Source organism: Pleuronectes platessa, chromosome 23, assembly GCF_947347685.1.
Source record: "Pleuronectes platessa chromosome 23, fPlePla1.1, whole genome shotgun sequence".
Classification (NCBI taxonomy): Eukaryota; Metazoa; Chordata; class Actinopteri; order Pleuronectiformes; family Pleuronectidae; genus Pleuronectes; species Pleuronectes platessa.
In genome coordinates, this window is record NC_070648.1 from 2,590,476 (window position 1) to 2,612,565 (window position 22,090).

The 22,090-nt window shown below is 43.8% G+C and overlaps 2 protein-coding genes across 2 annotated transcripts in view; both read right to left on the reverse strand.

The window, feature by feature from the left end:
• Positions 1–9,676: 9,676 nt before the first annotated feature.
• cnpy3 (canopy FGF signaling regulator 3) lies at positions 9,677–13,187 on the reverse strand. The gene is made up of 6 exons (XM_053416448.1): positions 12,931–13,187; positions 12,268–12,394; positions 11,865–11,961; positions 11,554–11,676; positions 11,313–11,430; positions 9,677–11,093 (listed from the first exon to the last, which is right to left on the reverse strand). The coding sequence occupies exons 1-6, from the start codon at positions 13,034–13,036 to the stop codon at positions 10,819–10,821; spliced, it is 846 nt and encodes a 281-aa protein (XP_053272423.1). The 5' UTR covers positions 13,037–13,187; the 3' UTR covers positions 9,677–10,818.
• A 5,441-nt stretch (positions 13,188–18,628) lies between these two features.
• The window catches only part of trpc5a (transient receptor potential cation channel, subfamily C, member 5a), a 56,407-nt gene continuing 52,945 nt past the window's right edge, over positions 18,629–22,090 (reverse strand). The window contains 3 exon segments of the mRNA XM_053416673.1: positions 18,629–18,931; positions 18,933–19,673; positions 20,428–20,517. Of these exon segments, the coding sequence (XP_053272648.1) occupies positions 18,629–18,931; positions 18,933–19,673; positions 20,428–20,517 (1,134 nt within the window).

Consider the following 22,090-nt stretch of genomic DNA (forward strand, 5'->3'; position numbering starts at 1 on the left):
CAGGGTGGCTGGGGTTTGGGGGGGGGGGGTTTAAAGGGATATTCCGTGTAGATAGAAATAACATTCAGCGTTCTCTTGTTTTTGTTCTGTTTTTATTTCTCCTGATGATCTCTCAAGTCTGTCACTGTTCTCTGGGTTTGAGCTGACTGCAAATATACAGTATTATAATGACTGGTGTCTGCTGGTGATTTACACACAAACGCACACAGACACACAGAACCACACAAATGCAAACTGCTATAGTGTTCCTAGAACTTGTATTCCCAGTAAATGACGAGCCAGATGAACAGCCAGGTACTTACACTCCGAGTGAGTCACACCCAGAATAGAACTGCAACACGGTGACTATGGTATTTTACTTATGAAGCAATTTATTAGAATTACACATCCTCTGGTGAACATGAATGTTTGTACGAAGGTTCACAGGAAACCATCCAATAGATGTCGGGAATATTTCAACCAGGACCAAAGCCATGGAACCAGCTGGCAGACTAAAGCTACAGACTAAAGCTACAGACTAAAGCTACAGACTAAAGCCAGGAATCCAGACTGGAACCGAAGAAGACGTGAAAGAGCCCCAACACAAAGCCGGTCCTTTCATTGGAAATAAACAATAAAAAAGTATATATAGTAGTCTTATAAGTATAACTATAACCTTTATTTAATGCTGTGCATCACACACACACACACTCTGGTATAATGCATTTCACGGTCACACAGAAGCCGGAGAGTAAACACACACACGTCGTCCATGTTCCATTTAGACTGTATATTTACTCTGCATTACGAGGTTAATGAGGTGAAGCCTCTCTCTCTCTCTCTAATGGATCTCTACCTCTCTCATCCCATACTTCTGTCTTTACTTCCCTCTCACCTCCGTCACCCTCTGCTTTCCTCCGTTTTCTCTCTCTCTCTCTCTCTCTCGCTCTCTGTCCTTCCTAGTGTCACTCTTTTGATCTCTGCTTTCCATTTTTCTATCGTGTTTCATCCCATCCGTCTCTTTCTCCTCTACTCTCTCCATCTCTCTCCGTTTACCAAATAGCTGATGTCACTTTTTCCATTTCCCCCTAATGGAGGCAGAAACACAGAGCGATGGACGGGTGGTGGTGGAGGTGGAGGGGAGGGGGGGAGAAGAAGCCAGAGATGAAGAAGGATGGATGGAAAGCGAAGGAGGCAACGAGGAAGGATGAAAAGGTGACGGCGCAGGAAACAGAGATTGAAGGATCCGAGAGTCGACGTGGGAGAAAATGAGGGAGAGAGGAAGATGAAGAGATGATGGACAGACAGAGCAACAGAGGTGTAACATGATGAAATGATGAGCGTTTAGAGATGGGAGATGGAGGGAGGGGCAGAGGATGATGGGTAATGAAAAGATAGAAAGTGAGAGAGGCCCGTCTGGGACAGTGACCCGTCAGGAAGAAGGTTTATCGTGGATTATTAAAAAGGCTGAAGTTCACCCAGAAACACTGTTGATGGTCAAACTAACAAACTCAAAGCAACAGAAAGATTTCAGTTTGAGAGAAGAAGAGACGGGGGGGGGGGCTGATGAAAGGATGGAGGGAAAATGTAGAAACAGGAGGAAAGAAAAGAGGGATGAATGTAATGATGGAGGGAGGATGGAGAGAACAGAGACATTCCCAGACAGAGCAGCCAGGCTGTTAAAACACACACACACACAAACACACACAGACACACACCTTGCTCCATCATTAGTCTTCATTAGAGTCTTTATGAGGAAAATTAGAAAAGGGAGTTTCCTCCCAAACTGAGCCCTGGGGTCCAACCTGTCTGTGTGTGTGTGTGTGTGTCTGTGTGTGTCTGTGTGTGTGTGTTTAATTGTGGATAATTTCTACATGGGGTTCGGTAGATGAAGGAAGGAAGGAAGGATACAGTGTGTGTGTGGAGGGAAGTTGTGGTATAAATAAGTGTGATACATGCGTGCCCACACACACACAGGATGTGTGTTTTCATGTTTGGACAGTGGTAAGAGACAGAGAATAAAAGACGGAGATAAAGAAGGAGGGATGATGGAGGGAATGAGACAAAAAAGAATGAAAGACTAGAGTTCAACCTTCGTCTGAGCAAAGAGGAGAAAGAAGGAAACAATCAGATGTTCACATGTTTTGGGTCAAACAGAGAAACCTGATCTGAGTCGTGCTTCGTGTCCGAGTCCTCACAAACCTGTTAGAACACAAAGCCTCATCATCCCTGGACCTACACCCGAGAACCTCAATGAAAGAGTGACATGGGACAGAGAGAGTGTGTGTGTGTGTGTGTGTGTGTGTGTGTGTGTGTGTGTGTGTGTGTGTGTGTGTGTGTGTGTGTGTCCCCTGTCGTCTTGGTGCTGACAGGTTCTCATTATCCACCGACAGCTGGAGGAGGTCATTGCTACCGTCGACTCTTGCAGACCCACATGCACACCAATGCACACACACACACACACACACACACAATAGTTGTGAGGACCCTTAATGAAGCAATGCCTCCAACTCTAACCTCAATAATTTATCAAGTACCAGAAGTTTCTGAAAAATGTCCTCACTTTAATTTTTAAGAAAATAAAACATATATTTCAACAATATTTAGAAGACACTGGAACTCGACAGATATCAGATATTTGGGGACAATCCCGATAACGATATTAAGTAAATAATTAAAAATAATATTTCATCTGCAGATAAAACTGTGTGTATGTTTATGAAACTTATATTTTAAGGAATAAACAATACAGAAAATATGTGCGTTGTATTTTTATTTTACATAAAATATTTTTTTTCCTTGATTTAACTTTTATATTTGGTTGTATTTGTGTTTTATTTTTTACGTACTCATGTTTGTATCGGCTCATATCAGTCGGGCTCTTGTCGTCAGTGTCATTGCGAAAAACCTCTTCCGCTTTCTCCACGCTAACTTTAACAATGTACATAAGAGATGAGGGGACTCTGCCCCCTAGTGGGTAAAACGTGTTCTGCTCCATGTGCTCATGAAGTCCTCAGAACAACGCGGCTGCTGCTGCCGATAAAAAGCAGGAACATCATGAGCCTAACAACAAGTGAGCAGTCGAGTTGGTCATTTTGGAAATATTTACTTCGCACGCTCACTGAGGAGGATAATAAGTGTGTGTGTCTGTGTGTGTGTGTGTGTGTGTGTGTCCGCCCACTGAACTGGTAAAACAATAAACACCACCTCATTCTCCATCTCTCTCATCTCTCACACACTCATTTGCTTTGTCCTTCCTTCTCTTTCAATTTCACCCACACAAACATACGGACAAACATACGTACACACAAACACACAAATCCCTTCATCGCGCTCACACTCACACACACACACACACACACACACACAAAATCACACAGACACACAATAAACACTTGTCATTGGTCGGCATCAGCCGTTTATTCTTGCCGGAGCGAGGGATTTGTTTTTGTTCTTCCTGTCATTCGCCCATTTGACTTGATGGATGGTGGGTGGTGACGCAAAACACCTGCCCCACACACACACGCACACATGCACACGCACACATAAAAACATGATGTTCTTGCATATGTGGAAACACTTCCTTTAAAAAAACTAAATGACAACATTTAAAGTCACACAAACATAAACACACGCACACACTCAGATACACACAAACAGACACACACAGATACACAAACACCTTTAAGTCAAACCTAATCCCAAACTTTCTGTAGAAAACAATTTGAAAAAATACAAATCTGCTAATTTTCCATTTATACATTTTTTGTCTATTTTTGTCAGGACCGAAGAGAAAAAACACACACACACACACACACACACACACACACACACACACACACACACACACACACACACACACACACACACACACACACACACACACACACACACACACACACACACACACACACACACACACACACACACACACACACACACACACACACACACACACACACAGTCCCCTCCATGCTTGACTTGCGATGTGGCCTGCAGTGTAAACAACAGTTTATCTAAATACAGGACAAATGAGCAGACGACAGGAGGAGCAGAGGAGAACCTAAGCCAGAGGTCGTCGGTTCAAATCCCACAAAGAGACGGGAAAAGTGTGGACGCCTCCCCTCACTGACTTCAAACCCAGTAACCCTTGAGCAAGTCAACGTCTTGCAGCTAAAGAGACATTTAGATGCTTAAACAATCTCACGTTAGTAACGTAAATCATCAGAGAGCGAGAGAGAGAGAGAGTGAGGGGGGGGAGAGAAAGAGAGAGAGAGCGAGTGAGAGAGAGAAACAGCAGCTCTGATGTAAACATGGACAACAGGATGTGAATGTCATCAGACCAAATGTCGGGACAACTATTTCTGTCAGCTGTGATTCTGTGTGTGTGTCTGTGTGTGTGTGTGTGGCCCATATGGTATCATGGGAATAAAAGGAGAAAGCCACACACACACACACAAATACACACACACACAGACACACACACACTTGAACTCTCTCTCACACATCAATGACAGAACTGGACTCTTCAGATTGATCCCAAATTAGAAACCGTTTTTCTTTTTTTCCAAACAGACGGAGAGGAGCTTGGCAGACGAGATGAACACTTGAAGAGAGAGAGAGAGAGAAAAGAGAGAGAGAGAGAGAGAGAGAGAGAGAACGTGAGAAAGAAAAGAGGGATGGAGGATGAAGGAATTAAAATAACTGTAAACAGTGAGCGAGGGGGCTGAGGAGGAATCGGACCCGCGGGGCCTCGGTGTGTGTGCATGTTGCTTTAGCTGCACGGCCTTGAATCCCTCGATGACCTTTACAGAGAGAGCAGCTGCTCGTCTCTTACGGTTTTAACTTTGGGTTTTGTTCTCTGCGGCGACCACAGAGCTCAGAAAGCAGACGGAGGGACGGAGGGACGGAGGGACGGAGGGATGGAGGGATGGAGGGACGGAGGCTGAGACCTCCTCCTCCCGCTCGCCGACCTCTCTGGAAGAGACGGCGGTCGAGAGACGGAACCGGTTCAACGTGAACCGAGAGAAACGGGTTTAAAGAAAAATTGGCAAATGTTTATTTTCTGATCTCTTTCATCCAAATAAAGCTTTTTGCTTCAGGTGGGAAAGAAAGGCAGAAGATAACCGAGGGTTTGGCTGAGCTGAGTTCTTTCAACGTTCACGCCAACAGAAAACACTTTGAAGGCGGTTGAAAGGACGAGTGTTCACAGGAAGTGAGAGCCGCTCGAGTTTGGACCAGAAAATAAAACTCCACACGACTTGAATCCTGGTTTTTAGAGATGATCTCGACGAGCGGAAGATTTCAAGAGAGAAATTAACGAGTTTATTTTAGCTTCAACACATTTTAAAAACTCTCCAGACGCTAAAGATCACAGGGAAATTATCATTATCATCCAGATTAGACTGAATGTGACTGATATTACGATTTATTTATTAATAGTTTTTATTATAATAAAACTTGTCTCAGCTAATGATGATTGATTAATATTCATTATTTTTTTTAATGTGATAATAATACCTGTCAGAAGATGAAATGTTGTAACTGGATATTTGGTCAAACCTGCAGAATTTTATATAATTTAAAAGGTTTTATTTACATTCATATAAAAGACAAAAGCAGCAAATCTTCATTTAGTTAATAACTGATTATGGAAATATGTTTCTCCTCATTAATCATCCATATTAATTATTTAAACATCAACTAAGAAACTGGTTCCTCAAACACAAACAAACGTCTGTGTCTCCGGATGTAAATCAGAGTAAAGAGGAGGAAGGATGGAGAGAAGGATGGAGGAGAGATAAAGGGAGGTGTGATGTGTCGTTGTCAGGTTTGCTTCACTATCATTACACAGCCTAAACGTGCAAAGGTCAGCTGTTATTAATGGCAGGCCCTGCGGCGGCAGTAACAGTGTGTGTATGCAAATGTGTGTGTGACAGACAGACAGCGAGTGTGAAGCCTGCATGTCACACCTTTCTGCTCTAAATGCCACGCAGCCATTTGTGTCGCTGCGCTGTCGTCTCCACCCGGCTCGGAGCTCAGGGTGCGTTGGGAAATCTGACCCGACGCTCCCTGAGCCGCTCGACTCCACCGACGTGTTACTGTGTCTGTGCTGAGCTGAGATCTGCTCCGGAGGGAAATGAGAGGAGAAGAAATACAATAAATAAATAAATGATTATCAAAACTACAGGAAACACGTCTCTGTTTGTTTGTTTGAGGTCAAAATGATATTATTTTTTATCCTTAATGGTCAACAAGGTTATAAATACATGTTTACCTACGTCACAGTGGTCATTTTTTCCGCTGTCCATTTGTTTATAAGCTAAATTACACAGAAACTACCGAACAGATTCCCATGTAATGTGTTGAAAGGGTGGGACAGTGGGACGGGGGGACAGTGGGACGGGGGGACAGTGGGATGGTGGGACGGTGGACGGGGGGACGGGGGGACAGGGGGACGGGGGGAGACGGTCCCCTGAGACGTCTCCAGCAAGTTCCCCCGCTTCTTTTATTGTTTGATTGTTTTGTCCTTTTTGACTTTGCTCTGTGAATCCTGAACTGAACTAAATGAACTTCCACCTGGAGACAATGTGAAGGACACGTGTCTTCAGCTCCACTTCACATGTGAACAAACACAAACTCACAAATGTCACCTCGTCCCGGTCTTTTGCTCCCCCCCCCCCAAAGGACAACAAAAGCAGAACGAATGTGGTGAAACAGCGTGAAGTGCTGCTGCTGATGCTCGGCTCCACCTGATGTATTTTGGGCCGCGGCCGTGTCCCAGTTGTGTGCGGTTGCTGTGCGTTGGGAGGCAGGTGAAGGGTGTGTGGTGACAAAATGCCTGGTGTGTAGCCTATTTTCCGGGTTTTGACCTTCTCTGAACACACCGCTGTGAGGAGAACGAAGATGAAGTGGAGCGCTGAGGCCGTCCACTCCGAGGGAAAAGAAATTATTAAGTGTTTGTGTGGGTTTCTCTTTTCCTCTGCCTTCCTCCTACCTTTGCATCTCCCTCCACCTCTACCTCCTCCTCTCCATCTCTTCTCTGCAGAGTAATGGAGCGTTGGAGGTCGACTCCAGGTTCACAGCGAGGCTTTGGACAAACAGCAGAGCGGCCAGTCTGTCGTTTAACCCCAGTGACATAGAAACACAACAAACCACCACAAAGTAAATAAAGGAAAATGGATTACGCTTAACGTGGGACATTTTAGATTTGAGCCTCTGCAGCTCCAGAGATGAAGGAGTTGGTCCCACTGGATCCTGAAGGGTGAGAACATCAGGTGTGATCTCCTCGACCTCCTTCAAACATCTCGTTCTTCTTCATCTGCTCTTCAGATTTCCCTCCTCTCGTAATTTCCATCTCATAAACACAAACAGACACACACACACAAACACACACACACACACACACCCAGTATGTGCTCAGTCAGATTATCACTTGGTTCTTATAAGGATGGTATGAAGTGTAGACGAAGGCACAGGAAGGTCTCCATATGCAACCCCTGGAGTGTGTGTGTGTGTGTGTGTGTGTGTGTGTGTCCGCATTTGTTCTTTGTACATTCCATTTCCATCTTCCGGTGTCCAAATAAACTGCTAACCAAGGAATAGCTGATAGAGTGTGTGTGTGTGTGTATGTGTGTGTGTGTGTGTGTGTATGTGTGTGTGTGCGTGACAATATTTGTCCTGTGTTATTGGAGCTCTGAGGCCACAAAGACTTCTATAAACACCCAGCTGTGAATTATTCAACAAATAAACACCTCACTCACACACACAAACACACACACACACACAAGCAACATGAACACATGCGCCCCATAAACAAAAGCACAACTAAACAAGCAACATGATCGCACACGGACACACACACACGCACACACTTGTCAAGGTGTATCTAGTGTCTCAGTCCAACCTTGAAACACACACACACACACACACACATGAAAGTGTGGATTTGATTGTTGAGGAGAAAAGGCTGATGGGTCGAATTCACTCTTCACTTTGGAAACAAACACACACACTCGTGCACACACACACCATTTCATTTTGTCTCAGCTTAAGTGGATTTGTGTGTGTGTGTGTGTGTGTGTGTGTGTGTGTGTGTGTATGTGTGTGTGTGTCTGCTCAGCACAAGGAGAAATATCAACTGTTACTTCAGTGGTGTGCTGACACCTACAGGTTGAATGAGGTATTACACTGTTCACACCGTCAAGGTGCATCCTACGTCATCATCTAACTCATATATTTCTATGACTATAACTATTGGTCTTTGCTGATAGGAACCAAACTACAGCATTAAAAGGAGAAACAAAAATCAAAGCTCCGACTTAAACAACAGGCTCCAGGAGAAGAAGGTGAATATTGACAGAAGGTCAAACTGATTTAATCCAGAGAACTTCCACGAAATCAATTATCAAAGTCTCTCAGTTGTAAATAAGTTAAAGAAATCAGTTTACATCATTAAATCATCTTAGAATTAATATTCACTTCATCTTTAAAATACTTTCAAATAAAAGTAGCAGCCAATCGTGATATTTGTCGACAGTTCACTGATTTTCAGCACAAATCATCAGACACACAAACTCATCACAACAAATCAAAACCAGAACTCAACATCCCCCCCCCAGCACACTCACACACTCACACACACACTCACACACACACATACACATATACATATACATAAAACCGCCGGTGACGTTTACCTTCGATGATGACAGGAAGCTGATGGGTCCATGATGTTGGGTCCTGAGAAGTTAACGTTCATAAAAGTTCATTTCCGGTCAAATAGAAACACGTGTTCTTCTTCCTGAGCTCAAACATGTCGGTCCACGTGCGTCCGCCTCCTCCAATCAGAAGCACGGGAGCAGGTGTGTTCTTCCAACGCCATCTTTCCTCAGACTTTGTAAAACTGTCAAAGCCAAATAAATTTAAACATGTGAAACATTTTGAGCTAACGTTATTTAGCACCTGCTAAAGGTGAGTGCAGTGAGGAATCATGGGTAGAGGAAGTCTTCACCTGAAGCCACGCCCCTTGTTTGCAATTACCACGCCCATTATCGGCTCATTCTGGAGATGATATTTTTCATATTGACAGAAATTCAAGGAAATATTTCTTCTGATTTCAGGAAACGCGATTGTTTAAATTATATTCACAGTTTATATAAAAGATAATGAAACAGTTTGAAACATGGACCAGAAATAAACAGTGAGGGCGCTGCAGTACCTCCCAGTGGCTGGAGGCTGTAACTGCAAGACAATAACATTTTTACTTAAATAGATTTTGTGTTTAAGATTTCCTCTGTTCTGATAAAGATTATCGGTTGTAGAACGCCATCTTTCTTTTGATTTGACAAAAGCACAACGATGATATTAAGGTTTTTTTTAAACATCTGATTGTCTTAAAGATAAATTGTTTGTTACTGGAATTAGACAAACTGGGATTGTATTTTAAAGTGTGTTTATTTCACGTTGAACCACTGATTTAATTTGAACAGAAATGATTTATTTATATTAGTTTTTTCCTTCTCTTTTATAGTGTCTCCAACGTAGTTAATGGTAAATTCAGACCGATGTCTCCCTCTGGCGGTCAATCGTGTACATTGCACCCATGCAGTTATTTGACTGCTTATAATTACAACAAAACTTGATCATGTCGCAGTTTTTAGTAGATTTTCAATATAAAAGCAGAACTTGTACGAGGTGTTTTTTCAAACCTGTGTTTATTGATCCTCTGATGTGAAGCAACTCCAACAAAACACATCCAGCATCTTACTTCTGAATAAAAATCTATAGAAACACACACACGCCTTAAATAGCAGCTTTTCAACATCAAGCAAACACACAAAACAATACATGGGAAATTACAGCAACACAAATCAATGACATTTAAAAAATGAGCGGAACTGAAGCCTCAACATCTTAATTCTGCCAGAAAATGAAATTGAAATAAATCATGAAACATTATTTTCATGAGCAGATGATAAAGGTTTGTTAAATATCACCAGGAGAAGCCTCGTCTATTTGAGTTTCAATTAAATATCACATTATCATGTTGGTACCACAGAGCTGAAAATATACATTACATTTTCAAAACAAATTCCCAAAAGAAAAATTCTCAGTTTTCAACTGGAATGGAATTTTACAGCAGATGAGACAAAAGATGCAAAAACTCAACAAACACATAAATTCACATTATTCATTAAAAGACATGAAACATTAAAAAAAAACATCTACATTCATCTGAGAGAAGAAAAGTAAAGAAAGATCATCGCAGCACTTTGACTGTGATTCTCACGGAATCAGAAAAAAGGCAGTTTAACAGTATTTTGTTTCACAGTAAATTAACTTTTACTGCTTCGTGGTTTGCTTTTGTTTTGATGATAATTTTTATATATTTTATCAATATTTCACTTGATAAAATGTCATTAAATGGAGAGAAATGTTCATTATTATTCTGCAGATGTTTGTAATTTCCCTTCTTCATATAAAACAGAAAACATCTTCACACTCCAGAGGCTGTGACCAGGTTTCTTTTTCCTTAATAATGATTTAAAACAAACCAAATTGTTGATTCATTTCCAGTTGATCAACTGATTGAACAGATGCTAAATCCTACAGGTAGCTTGTTCTGTATTCACGAGTTGAGATACAGATGAATCTGAATTTTCTGCCGCAGAGACAAAAAAATGTCATGAAACTGAATATTAAAGATTCTGTTATTTGAATGAAACGAATGTAACAGTGCAACATGTGTCAGCCTCAGAAGAAGAAGAAGCTTCAGAAGCGTCAGACGTCTTTTTACTGAGAGTTTCACTTTAAAAGATTTGATCCAGAGAGAGGGGCTCACAGCTCCGTCTTCTTCCCAGACAGAAGCACCTGAGGCTGGATCCCCTCGTCCGACGACGCCCCTCCGTCCGTCTTCTCCACCGGAGCTTTGCTCTTTTTCTTCTTCTTCATTTTCTTCTCCTTCTTCTTCTTGGCCACCTTCTCTCCCTCCGAGCTGCCGTCTCCCCCCTCTGCTCCGGCCTTCCCCTTCTTCTTTTTCTTCTTCTTCTTGTCCTCGGCGATGGCGGCCTGGTCGCCCTTCTTCTTCGCCTTCCAGTCCTCGCCCAGACAAGCTGGAGGAGAAAAGTAAAGGGAACAACAAATGAAAATCACAAATTTTAAAAATAAACAACCACAACAACACACCTCATAACATCACATGACCACTCACGTACATTGGTGATGTGACATAAATGGGAAGTAATATAACAAAATAATATAAGCATGAGAAAGTCTGGAAGAACATAAAAAAGAAGCTGGTAAACAGACGTGTGTGTGTTTGTGTGTGTTACCTGTGTCTTGTCCTTTCAGAGCATGTTTCTCACACAGCAACGTGGTCAGATCTTCCTCTTGAGTTCCTTTGTACCAGTCTTCAATCACGTCCTCATATCTCTCCACCAGCACGTCACACTGAGAGTAAGAGAGACATCATGAGTCTGACTCAAAACAAGGAGCTAAACAGGAACGAGACCATTTCCATATAAAGATCTAAACATTTCAGCTGCAGTGTTTTGGTCGATTCTGTTCTCACACCTGCTTCTTGAGGTCGGCCACCTCCGCCGAGGTCTCGTTCCACAGCTCGAAGGGAATATCCATCACCACGTTCACGCCTTTGTTCACCAAACCGTGAAGCGTGGAGAAGGTCTCCGACATGCCCTGTACACACACACACACACACACACATCATGAAACTTTACACAGACTTACATCACAGGATTAAATCCCATCACACAGATTCCATCTCTGTTAGAAATAACTTCAAACCGCAGCTCAACACAACCTGAAGAATCCAAACCACAAACCGACACACACACCCCCACACACACACACACCCACACACTGACCTTGGCGAAGCGGTTGCTGCCGGTTCGCTCCTTGTGCAGATTGTACTCCAGCAGCCGCTGACACACATTCTCTATGACCTCGATGAATCGGAGGTCCCTGCACAGACACACACGGATGTGTTAGTCTTGAAACTTGTGTTTTCACAGCTTCTCTGTTCTAGAGGAACTGAACCTGACATCTGTGTGTGTGTGTGTGTGTGTGTGTGTGTGTGTGTGTGTGTGTGTGTGTCTGTTTCCTAACATAGACATCAGGGCCTCAGGTTTCATTTCTGTGTAAAAACTAAACTGAATCATGTTTTCTCAAATTGTCTTTTCTTATTCTGCGATTGTTTGTATAAAATCACCATGAGATGGAAAATGGAGACACTTCACAAATGATGACAACACACAGACACACACTTACGACTTGACGTATTTGATAGGTGGCGCCCCCTTGCTGTCGATGAAGCGATAGTTCCTGCCGATCACTTCTTTCGTCTTCCCCGTCTCATCGAACGCTGACTTCATCTCAATGCTGACAAACTTACAGACTGAAAACACAAACAAACACACACACACACGCACACACTTTTTAATATCATATCAATATTTCAAATTAACAAATGAAAGCAATATGACAAATAAATGTTAGTTCCGTTGTGTTTAACATTTGTATTGATCACATGAATGAGTTTTCAGGCTATATAAACAATGAAGACAATATTATTATGGTTTTATCAATAGTGAGAGAAGAAAAGTCCAATATATAATAACCTCTTCACTTCTATTAATAGTCTCTCTCTCTCTCTCTCTCTCTCTCTCTAGAACTTTCAAGGTTTTGATCTTCTATGTAAAGAGCTTTGATATCATGTATATTATAATGTAAACAAATAAACTTGAATTGAATATATATAAATATATATATATTGATTCTGTATAGAGATTAGACAGTGAGTGACTCATCAGTGAATTTCAAACCTCAGGATCTTTCACCTCAGAGGAAACAACAACTCTTTTATTATAGATCTATTGAACCTGTTAAGAAGCACGAACCGGATGAGATCCGGTAAAGATGCGGGACCGTTACCTTCACACTTGTTCGGCAGATGAACCCACTCATCGTCTCCTGCCTCCTTCGCTGCGGCCGCCGAACAAACCACCAGCAGAAAACACGCGCACGTCGCTAGAATCATTTCTGCGCTGACGTCAGACCGTGTTTCTGCGTGAAAACACGATGTTCTGCGTTTTAAATCCCGCAGGAGACTCGTTATTTCTCCCTTTTCTCTGTTTTCACATCCTCCTCCGCTGCTTCCGTGTAGGGGTCCTCACTTCCGCCTTGGCGCGGCGCTCCGGACCAATCAGAGAGGTGGAGGTGGACCAATGGAAGGAGGGGGAGGGATTAGAGAGCGGAACGATGCGAGATGTCTCACTCTGATGAACATTTAGGAGACAGACAGGAACTCAACCATTTGTTAAATATCTTCTAATGTTGAAATAGCTTTATGTTAAAAAACAACAATAATGTAAATATATTTTAAACAAAACTGTTCTAAATTTTTTTATTAAAGGTGATTTGGTGTATTCAGCAGCATGATCGTCACCCTTCATTTTAAAAGCTGTTTTGCAATGTTCAGTCTCAACCAGCAGAGGGCGCCACACAAATGCACAATGTACAGTATACCAGTGGTTATGTAAATCTCTCTCTCTCTCTCTCTCTCTCTCTCTCTCTCTCTCTCTCTCTCTCTCTCTCTCTCTCTCTCTCTCTCTCTCTCTCTCTCTCTCAGAGTTTTGGGATAGACGTTCAGCTCTCTACAGTTTTTCTAAATATATAAGGACAAAAAATAAATAGGATACATGCATGTGTATACTTGTGTGTCTGTCCGTGTTCATTTATATATGTGTGTATAATAATACATGTATGTGTGTATAATAATACTTATAATTAATAAAATTAATAAAATAACAACTCAGTGAAAACAATCAAAAATTGTAATACTAAGACTTAAATGTATCAACAGTTAATAAATAAAATTAAAAAGTAAAATTGTTCATAAAACTCCGCTGCAGGACTGACACACTTGTGTGTATGTGTGTGTGTGTGTTTCACGGCACAATGGGATAAAAGCATATCACAGTAGTTTAATAATAGTTCTCTGAGAGGAGCTTCAGTTTATTACTGAACTACACACACACTTTACTTAAATTTAACCTTACCCTTATCTGAACCTAAATCTAAAACCTTAATGCCTTCACTAAACATATTTTTTGTAGTGTCCCTGTAATGCAAGTGATACCCCCTCAGACACTCAGACACACACACACACACACACAGACACACACACACACACACACACACACACACACACACACACACACACACACACACACACACACACACACACACACACACACACACACACACACACACACACACACACACACACACACACACACACACACACACACACACACAGAGATGACTGTCTCATAGCAGGACTTGACACTGAGTTGGTGGAGGGGAGGAAAATGTAGAGGACAGAAAGAGAGAGAGGGAGATGAAAGCTGGTTTTTATTCAGTGGTGCTGCCCACACAATGGGCGAGCGAGGGCTTTGTTAAATAAAGAAAAACTCTCCACTATCCTCTCTCTCTCCCTCTCTCGCTGCTGCTCCTCTCCTCGGTCGTAATAACACAAACACATTCAGCTGATGCAGGTTGATGAAACGCTCAGCTGCTCTGAACACAGATAAAAAGCTTTCATCAGTTTAAACACTGAACTGCGCCGGTGACACGACAACCTCGTGTCGTTAAAAGACTCCGACACAACGAGGACGAACCCACAACCACGTTCTGTGTGTTCAAACAAATAAAGGTTCCATTCAGCAACTTTCAAAAGCACCAAACATCCACAGCTGTGCGTCCGTCCATCACCAGCAGAACGAGGTAAAATCTCAAACATCAGAAAACCAGGTTTAAAATGAAATATCATGTTTTTTTTGTTGTTTTATGCGTGAATGCGTGAAAACTCCTCATTGCCGATCAATAAACAGTCCGACCACAGCCCAGTTTTCTAAGGATGCCTTTATTAAAGAGTCAACAACGTGCGCTAGCCGTCCGCTTCTAGAAAAATAACACAGTCATACATTCATCCATGTGGAAATCCCAAAAAAATTAAGAAAAACAAGGACAGGTTTTTATTTTTAAAGCTCAAAATCCCTTTAGAAGGTGAGAGGGGAACCTGAATGATGCCATATATATGTACTGTAATATACTGTGTGTGTGTGTGTGTGTGTGTGTGTGTGTGTGTGTGTGTGTGTGTGTGTGTGTGTATGTGTGTGAGTGTGTGAGGAGTAGCTGCACCGAATCCTTTCAGCCCTTTACAACAAAATGAACATGATGTGATGGGTTTGATTATGAAACTCCTAAAAGTGAAACCAAAACATCTGGGTCGCCCCCTGGTGGCTGGCTGCAGTGTGAGTCATGAACCTGGCCCTGAGTGCACGTCAACTCTTTTATGTTTCTCTCAAATTTGAAGAGGTTGATGCTATAAAAGCTGAATGAAACTTCCTGATTGACAGGTGCAGACGTCGAAACTCCTGAGACACGAGAGAGAGAGTTTGAAACTTTGAATCCACGTGAGATCAAGTCGTGAAGGTCGATTCTTATTGTGATGAAGAAAAAGATCTGAACACAGTTTGTTGACTTGACAAATATGATAAATCCCCCCCCCCCACAAGAAACTTCGATGAAACCTTTCAATGTGTGTGTGTGTGTGTGTGTGTGTGTGTGTGTGTGTGTGTCCTGACTGTTCATAAGAGACAATTTATTTCAAAATAAAAGCCCTTTCTGAGTGTTTTACATTTTTTAAATCCTCGTTTCCCAGATGACACTCGAATGACCCGCGGTTGTCACGGCAATTGATGAGGTGTGATTGATTACAGACCCCTCTGGTGCACCCCCCCCCCCCCCCCCCCGGATTCTCAGGTCGCAGCTCTCAGGCCGGTTGCCACGGTAACCCCCCCCCCCCCATGCTTCCTGCTCTGTGGTTCCTGATAAAGTGACGAGCAGCTGCAGCTTCCTGATCTTTGGTTCTTTGGTTCGTTGGACGACGGCTGAGCTCAGGCGATCAGGTGATGTTACTGGAGGATTCCACTAGAGGGCGCTGCTCAGGGATCAGACCTTGTAGCACGACCGAATTTTAAATTTATGCTGAATAGACGAACGTCCTTCAACGTCTCCCTCTGTGTTCCTTTATGCAGCTTCTCTGTCAGCCGGCGTCCACACTAATATATTTCAGTTTTAAATCTGCCTGGCGTCCGGCCTCGTTTTCTTTCTAACGCTGCTGATGTCGTTTTAGATTTTTTTTTTTAAATCTCCGGGGGTTTAAGTCGTCCAACTCTTTCACTCTACCGTTTTAAATTAGTCTCTTTCACTTGTTTGTGACATAAAACTAATTGTGTTTATATAAAAAGAGAGTTTCTGTCGACGCTAACCACTTAGCTGCCCCCCCCCCCACCCCCCGGCGGCGTCTGACATGTGACATCATCATTACAGCCTGCTGAGCGAGGAATCAGGTCGCCATGGTTACACCGTGACATTTTTGGGGAACAGTGATTCAGCGACGGGTTGAAGCCGCCGCCGCCAAGACAGCTGGCGGGGGTGAGGTCACGGTGTGTGTGTGTGTGTGTGTGTGTGTGTGTGGTGGAGGTCATGGAGGAGGTTCTGAAAAGACAGGTGAGGGGGGGAGGAGGAGAAAACAATGGAGGGGTGAAGAAGGATGGGAATGAAGACACAAGGGAGATCTCATAAAGGGCAAAACATTTGGCCGGGAGCTGCTCGTCACATCAGAGTGTGTGTGTCTGTGTGTGTGTCTGTGTGTGTGTCTGTGTGTGTGTCTGTGTGTGTGTTTTATCAGACATGCATAATTTCTCTACTTCACTGCTGACAGTCGTATATTAACCATAGTAAAATTCTACAGCCTCTGCTCATGCCGACCGTTTGAAGCCGCCGCACCGAGCGACTTCAAGAAGAAGAAGAAGAAGAAGATAAAAAAAAGTCATGATGAAATTCTGGTGAAATTTCCCTTTAAAATAGATTTTTTCCCCAAAATTGATAGAAAGGCAAACTCGTTTCTATTCGTCCGCTCGACTTTCCCTCCAGAAAACGTCCCGCGTTCCTTTCCAATCATCTCTCTTCTTCTTTCCTCTCCTCCTTTCCACCCACTCATCCACTCATCCACTCATCCATCCATCCTCCTGCTCACAGCAAACATCCCCGCGTGTTCTTCTTCATCAGGTTAAAGTGTACTTGTTAAGGAAGAGCTGAACGAGAAGCCAGGATAACACAGGCAACTCAAAGAGAAGCAAAGACAGTCTTTAGAAACCAGAATTATTATTATTATCATTATTATTCAAAGTCTCTTATTATTACTATTATTACTAGTATAACTGTTATTAGGATAAAGTAAAGTTCCTTGGCCCTTGTTGATGCAGAGAGAGGGTGCAGGCTATCGACAGCAGAGCAATGGTTCCATGCCGTTTCCATTTCATCCCAGTGATTCGGTCAAGGTTTAAATCCATGAAGAGTTAAAGGGGAAGTTATTCCATTTCCATTCGTCCTGATATATGTGTATAGATATATATATATATATATTTTTTTTTTTGCAAAGTATAAAGCGGGACTTGTTCTGTCTCATTTGGCTGAAGTTTAACGGTCGGTCCGTCTAATTCCAGAGATTTGAAAACGATTTGATTCCATTTTTGTTCCATGACGTTAAAGGGAAAGACGGCAGCTGGAAACAGAAAGGATTCTTCTACTTCCCTCCTGGAAAGTTGCTTTGGCTCCTGGTTAATCCCATAATAATCATCATGCGCATTCCAATCTCCCAGAGGAAATAAAAAGTTGTACTCTCCGTGGTTCTCTCGTGGCATGCGTGGAACACGGCCGACGTTTATAAAGACAGTTTCATCTTGATGTGTCATGAGAAGATGGACGTTGACCTGGTGGTGACGTTCCAGCAGCTCGGTCAGACGTCAGCTGCGAAACGACAACGAAACAAACCCTGAGCAGCTTGGAAACCATTTGACACAATGAAACAGACGGTGACGAAATTAAATCAAGGTCGATTCAAATCTGAATGATCGTGAAGCAAAGATTTCTCATTTTCCAAAATCTCATATTCCAGAAAAGCTTGAAAACCATCGCACTGATGCTTGTTTGCTCAGTTTGTTCACTCAGAAGCTCTGTGGGTTACATGGACTGTAAATAAAGATGGACGACAAGTGAAGCAGAATCCTCTCTATCACCACCTGGTGGCTGACTGCAGACTAGGCCATGAAGCCCGCCTCCTCCATGTTAGAGCATGGGGCATGGACCAAACTAGTAAAAGTCACGTTAACTAAAATGTTATTTAAGATGGTTTGAGAAACGAGGTGTCACATCACGATAAACAGCTTTGATTAACTCGTTAGCTTCATTTTTGGAAAGCGGAGACGCGTCGTCCATCTTTATTTACAGTGTCACGTTTTAGCGCCTGATGCTATGTAGCTTGTTTGCTAACTCGTACAGGGGGCGTGTCTGTGTGATGTTGACAAACGGTCTTTATAAAGATCTGCCATTGGAGGACTGTCGATGACACCGGCCTTTAGAACCCGCTCCATTCTTGGAAAAACAACCCCCCCCCCCCCCCCCCCCACCACCTCTCTCTCTGTTCCCCTTGCTCTGAACGTGTTCGTCCATTTTGAAAAAACAAACAAACAAAGAAAAACAGTCTGGTCGTCCCTTGCTCCTATAGCTGCGTGGTGACCGAGTCCTCTATGACCTCACAGCTGTCCTCTATGACATCATCGCACGGCCCCACCCACCCGCCCATCATCATCAGCCCTCCTCTTCCCCCTCTGTCGTCCACTCCTCCCTCGCCCGCTCCTCCCATGCTCACGCCCTGGAAAACGTCCTCGCTGGAGTCCAGGAGGCGAGAGCTGGACTCGGACATGTTGGAAGCACAGTGCAGGGATTGGCAGGGGCAGGGGGGCGGGAGGGGCAGGGCCAGGAGCGAGTCCCTCCCGTTCGTTCTCCGCGGGGAGAACGAGGGGGTTGCTGATGTCGACGGAGCGGCCCACCTCGTGCAGGTGGGTCTCGCTTCTGGTCACGTTACTGAGTCCGAAGTCGGAGTGGCTGTGGCTGTGGCTCCCGAGGGGGCGGAGCAGCCCGTCTGAGATGGTGTAGGAGGGCGGAGACTGCAGGGGGAGAGGCGAGGGAGGCCCTTTGCGTTTGGAGCGAGAGAACAGGTAGGAGAGGCGTCTGAAGGAGTCCGTCTTAGCGCTCGGAGCCGAGATCCGCTGCAGACGACTCCTCGTGCGGGCGAGCGACGTTGAGAGCGAGGAGGAGAACGATGACGAAGGCAAGGGGAGGACGGTGGTGGAGGACGGAGGGATGACGGTCGTCTTCAGCCCATTGCTCTTTGGTATCCCCTCCTCTTCCTCCTCCTCTTCCCCCCATCCGATGCCCTCCTCCAGCTCCCCCTCCTCACGCTCGGCCCCGCCTTCTTTCCGGGTCATTCCGGAGATGGAGCGCACCAGAGCCGACACGCTGAGGGGGGGCGCCGGCCTCACCTCATCGTCCAGCGGGGTCATGAAAGTCACGCCCTTTGACCTCTGGCCTCCAAATCCACAGCCTCCGCCGCCCTCACCCGATTCGCTGTCATCCTCCGACGCCATGGCGCCATCGTCTCTCATGGTCTCGCTGGAGGAGGAGTAGTGCCGCCGGGGGGGGCGCCGATTGCCGAGGAGATCAAGGACCTCGTAGCGGAAACTGGAGATGTCCTGTTTCAGCTCCTGGAAAAAGAGAGAGAGACAGAAACAATGTGAGTATTAAGAATATGGAACAAATAATAACGTGATGTTTTTTATATGAAAATGTACTGGACTGGCTCGATGAATATTTGTTACTTAAAATAAAAGCTTTTTCTCTGTATCACTTTTGCCATTTGGGATCCAAACACAGCTTCACTCCTCAGAGAATAACACAAGTGATTTACTTTAACACACACACACACACACCCACATACACACACACACACACACACACACATAGTCACAGTGATTCAGTCTGATCTGCACCTGATGTGGATTTTACGCCGATAAAGCCCAAAGGAACTTTCCATTTCAAAGCCCGGCCTCGGCTCCAGATGCATCATGGGAGCAGCCTCCACAAGTTAAATCACATCAGAATAATTTATGACGCAGTGGATTTGGATAAAGCAAAGAACCTCTCCTGAATGTTTCTATAAACTCAGGCATCAATAAAACCTGTTCCATTCTTACAGATATATCTATAGACAAGTTTATAAGAGGTCTTTATTTCTAGAGCTGTGTCCGGCTGCATTTAAAGACCGATTGTGTCACAGCGCAGGATTAGACTGTTTCATTTTGAAGTTTTTTTTAAAATCCTTTAGAAACATTTCCCAGGATTCATTGGGCTGTGATGATGAATTGTTCTTCTAAGAGAGAATGGCGTGAGCAGGCGATGCTTAAACCTTTAAATCTGAGTCTAAGGCTTCGACTCAAGCTGATAAACAAAATGCTTCACCTTGAAGTTCTCCTCCGTCAGCCCCTCGTCCGTCTTGGCGCTGCGTATCATGGCCGCCACGTACCTCTTCACCAGGCTCCGGATCACTTCCTGCGAGGGACAAGGACCATGGTTACTGAACACGCTCACTCAATGATACTTTAATATTTCATTCATATTTAACAATCCTTCTGTTTTCTTGTTTTGAAGATTGAGTTTTAACTTAAAGTGTAAGAATAATAACGTTGATTTAATTCATTTTTCCTTTTAAAACAGTTACAAGCTGCTTTATGAGATTAAAATGATTGTTAAATATGGATATAAACAAAATGCCTTCTGTATTTCTCTCCTCTCTCTATTCCAGAGGCTGGTCTTTCAGGTTGAGAGCAGCACTTATCGATTTCTCTCTCAGATTTCTCTCTGCTCTCACTCTAAACACTCGCTCGCACTCGGATCTGAACCTGTGATCAATAAGTCCTGATCTCCAATAGAAAGACCAAACTCTGGAAAGAGTCCTCAACGTTTTCAAACTAGTCTTTCACTCAAGGAAAAGTAAACTTAAAGGAAATGTCAGTCACATGTTGCAGTAAATATAATAATAGAATATATATTTAATGTTTTCAGGACATAAAACACACGTGAGAAACAACCCACACCAAGTATTTCTCTGCGATGAATAAAATGAAGGAACTGATGAATTCAAATGTTATTGTCTCATTATTAAATCAGCCAATGACGCGAGTGACCCTGATTGATCTGAAGAGCGAAGACAAATCCACCAGCAGTTGGTGTTCAGTGGGTGGAAACACACAACCACACACACACACACACACACACACACACACAAACACACAAACACACACACTGCATCCTCCCACAGTCAACACCTGTGACTGCCAAACAGGACGGTCTGGCGAGCTGTCACTCTCGCCGCTGCCAGCTCAGCGCTCCGTTAAAGTGACGGACAGATCCCGACAACCTCCTCCGAAAAAAACTAAACTAAACATGGACGTGAATCAGAGCTCAACAGCCGACGGCGCCAAATTAAAAAGTACTTGGCGTTGGCGCCGCTGGTCGTCGCTGCCAGAGCCGAGGTGTCACAAGACGAGAGCTCAGGCTTCAGATGATGTGAGGAACAAATTCTCTCAAAAAACCTCCAGAGAGTTAAAGATTAATAAAGAACCGATTGTTCTCCTGCCCACATGGACGACATCTTAGCTTTTGAAAGGGAAGCCAAAACAGCTGGATCGCCCCCTGGTGGTAGGCTGCAGGATAGCTCATAAACTCTGCCTCCTCCTCCATGTTTCCACACGGGACATGGAACCAACTAATTAAATTCAAAGTGTACGTTAAATAATATTTTAATACAAAAACGAGCTGAGGCGTCATGCGGACACCAGCGCCCCCTGCAGGTGAGACCAACCTGATACTTCACAGGGGCTTTAAATGTTTCATGATGAAGGAAATTGACTTGACGTGTTTATTTTGCCACAAGGACACAAACAACTGGTGTGTACAAGAAAACTCCACAGGGCTTCTTTAATGTGAGGAACAACTGGACACACACAGACACACACACACACACACAAAGAGACACACACACACTGAGGCCCACAGGGAGCTGGTGTTGGTTTGGACACTGACACAGCAAGATGCCTGAGGGAGATGCAATCTGTTCTGAGTT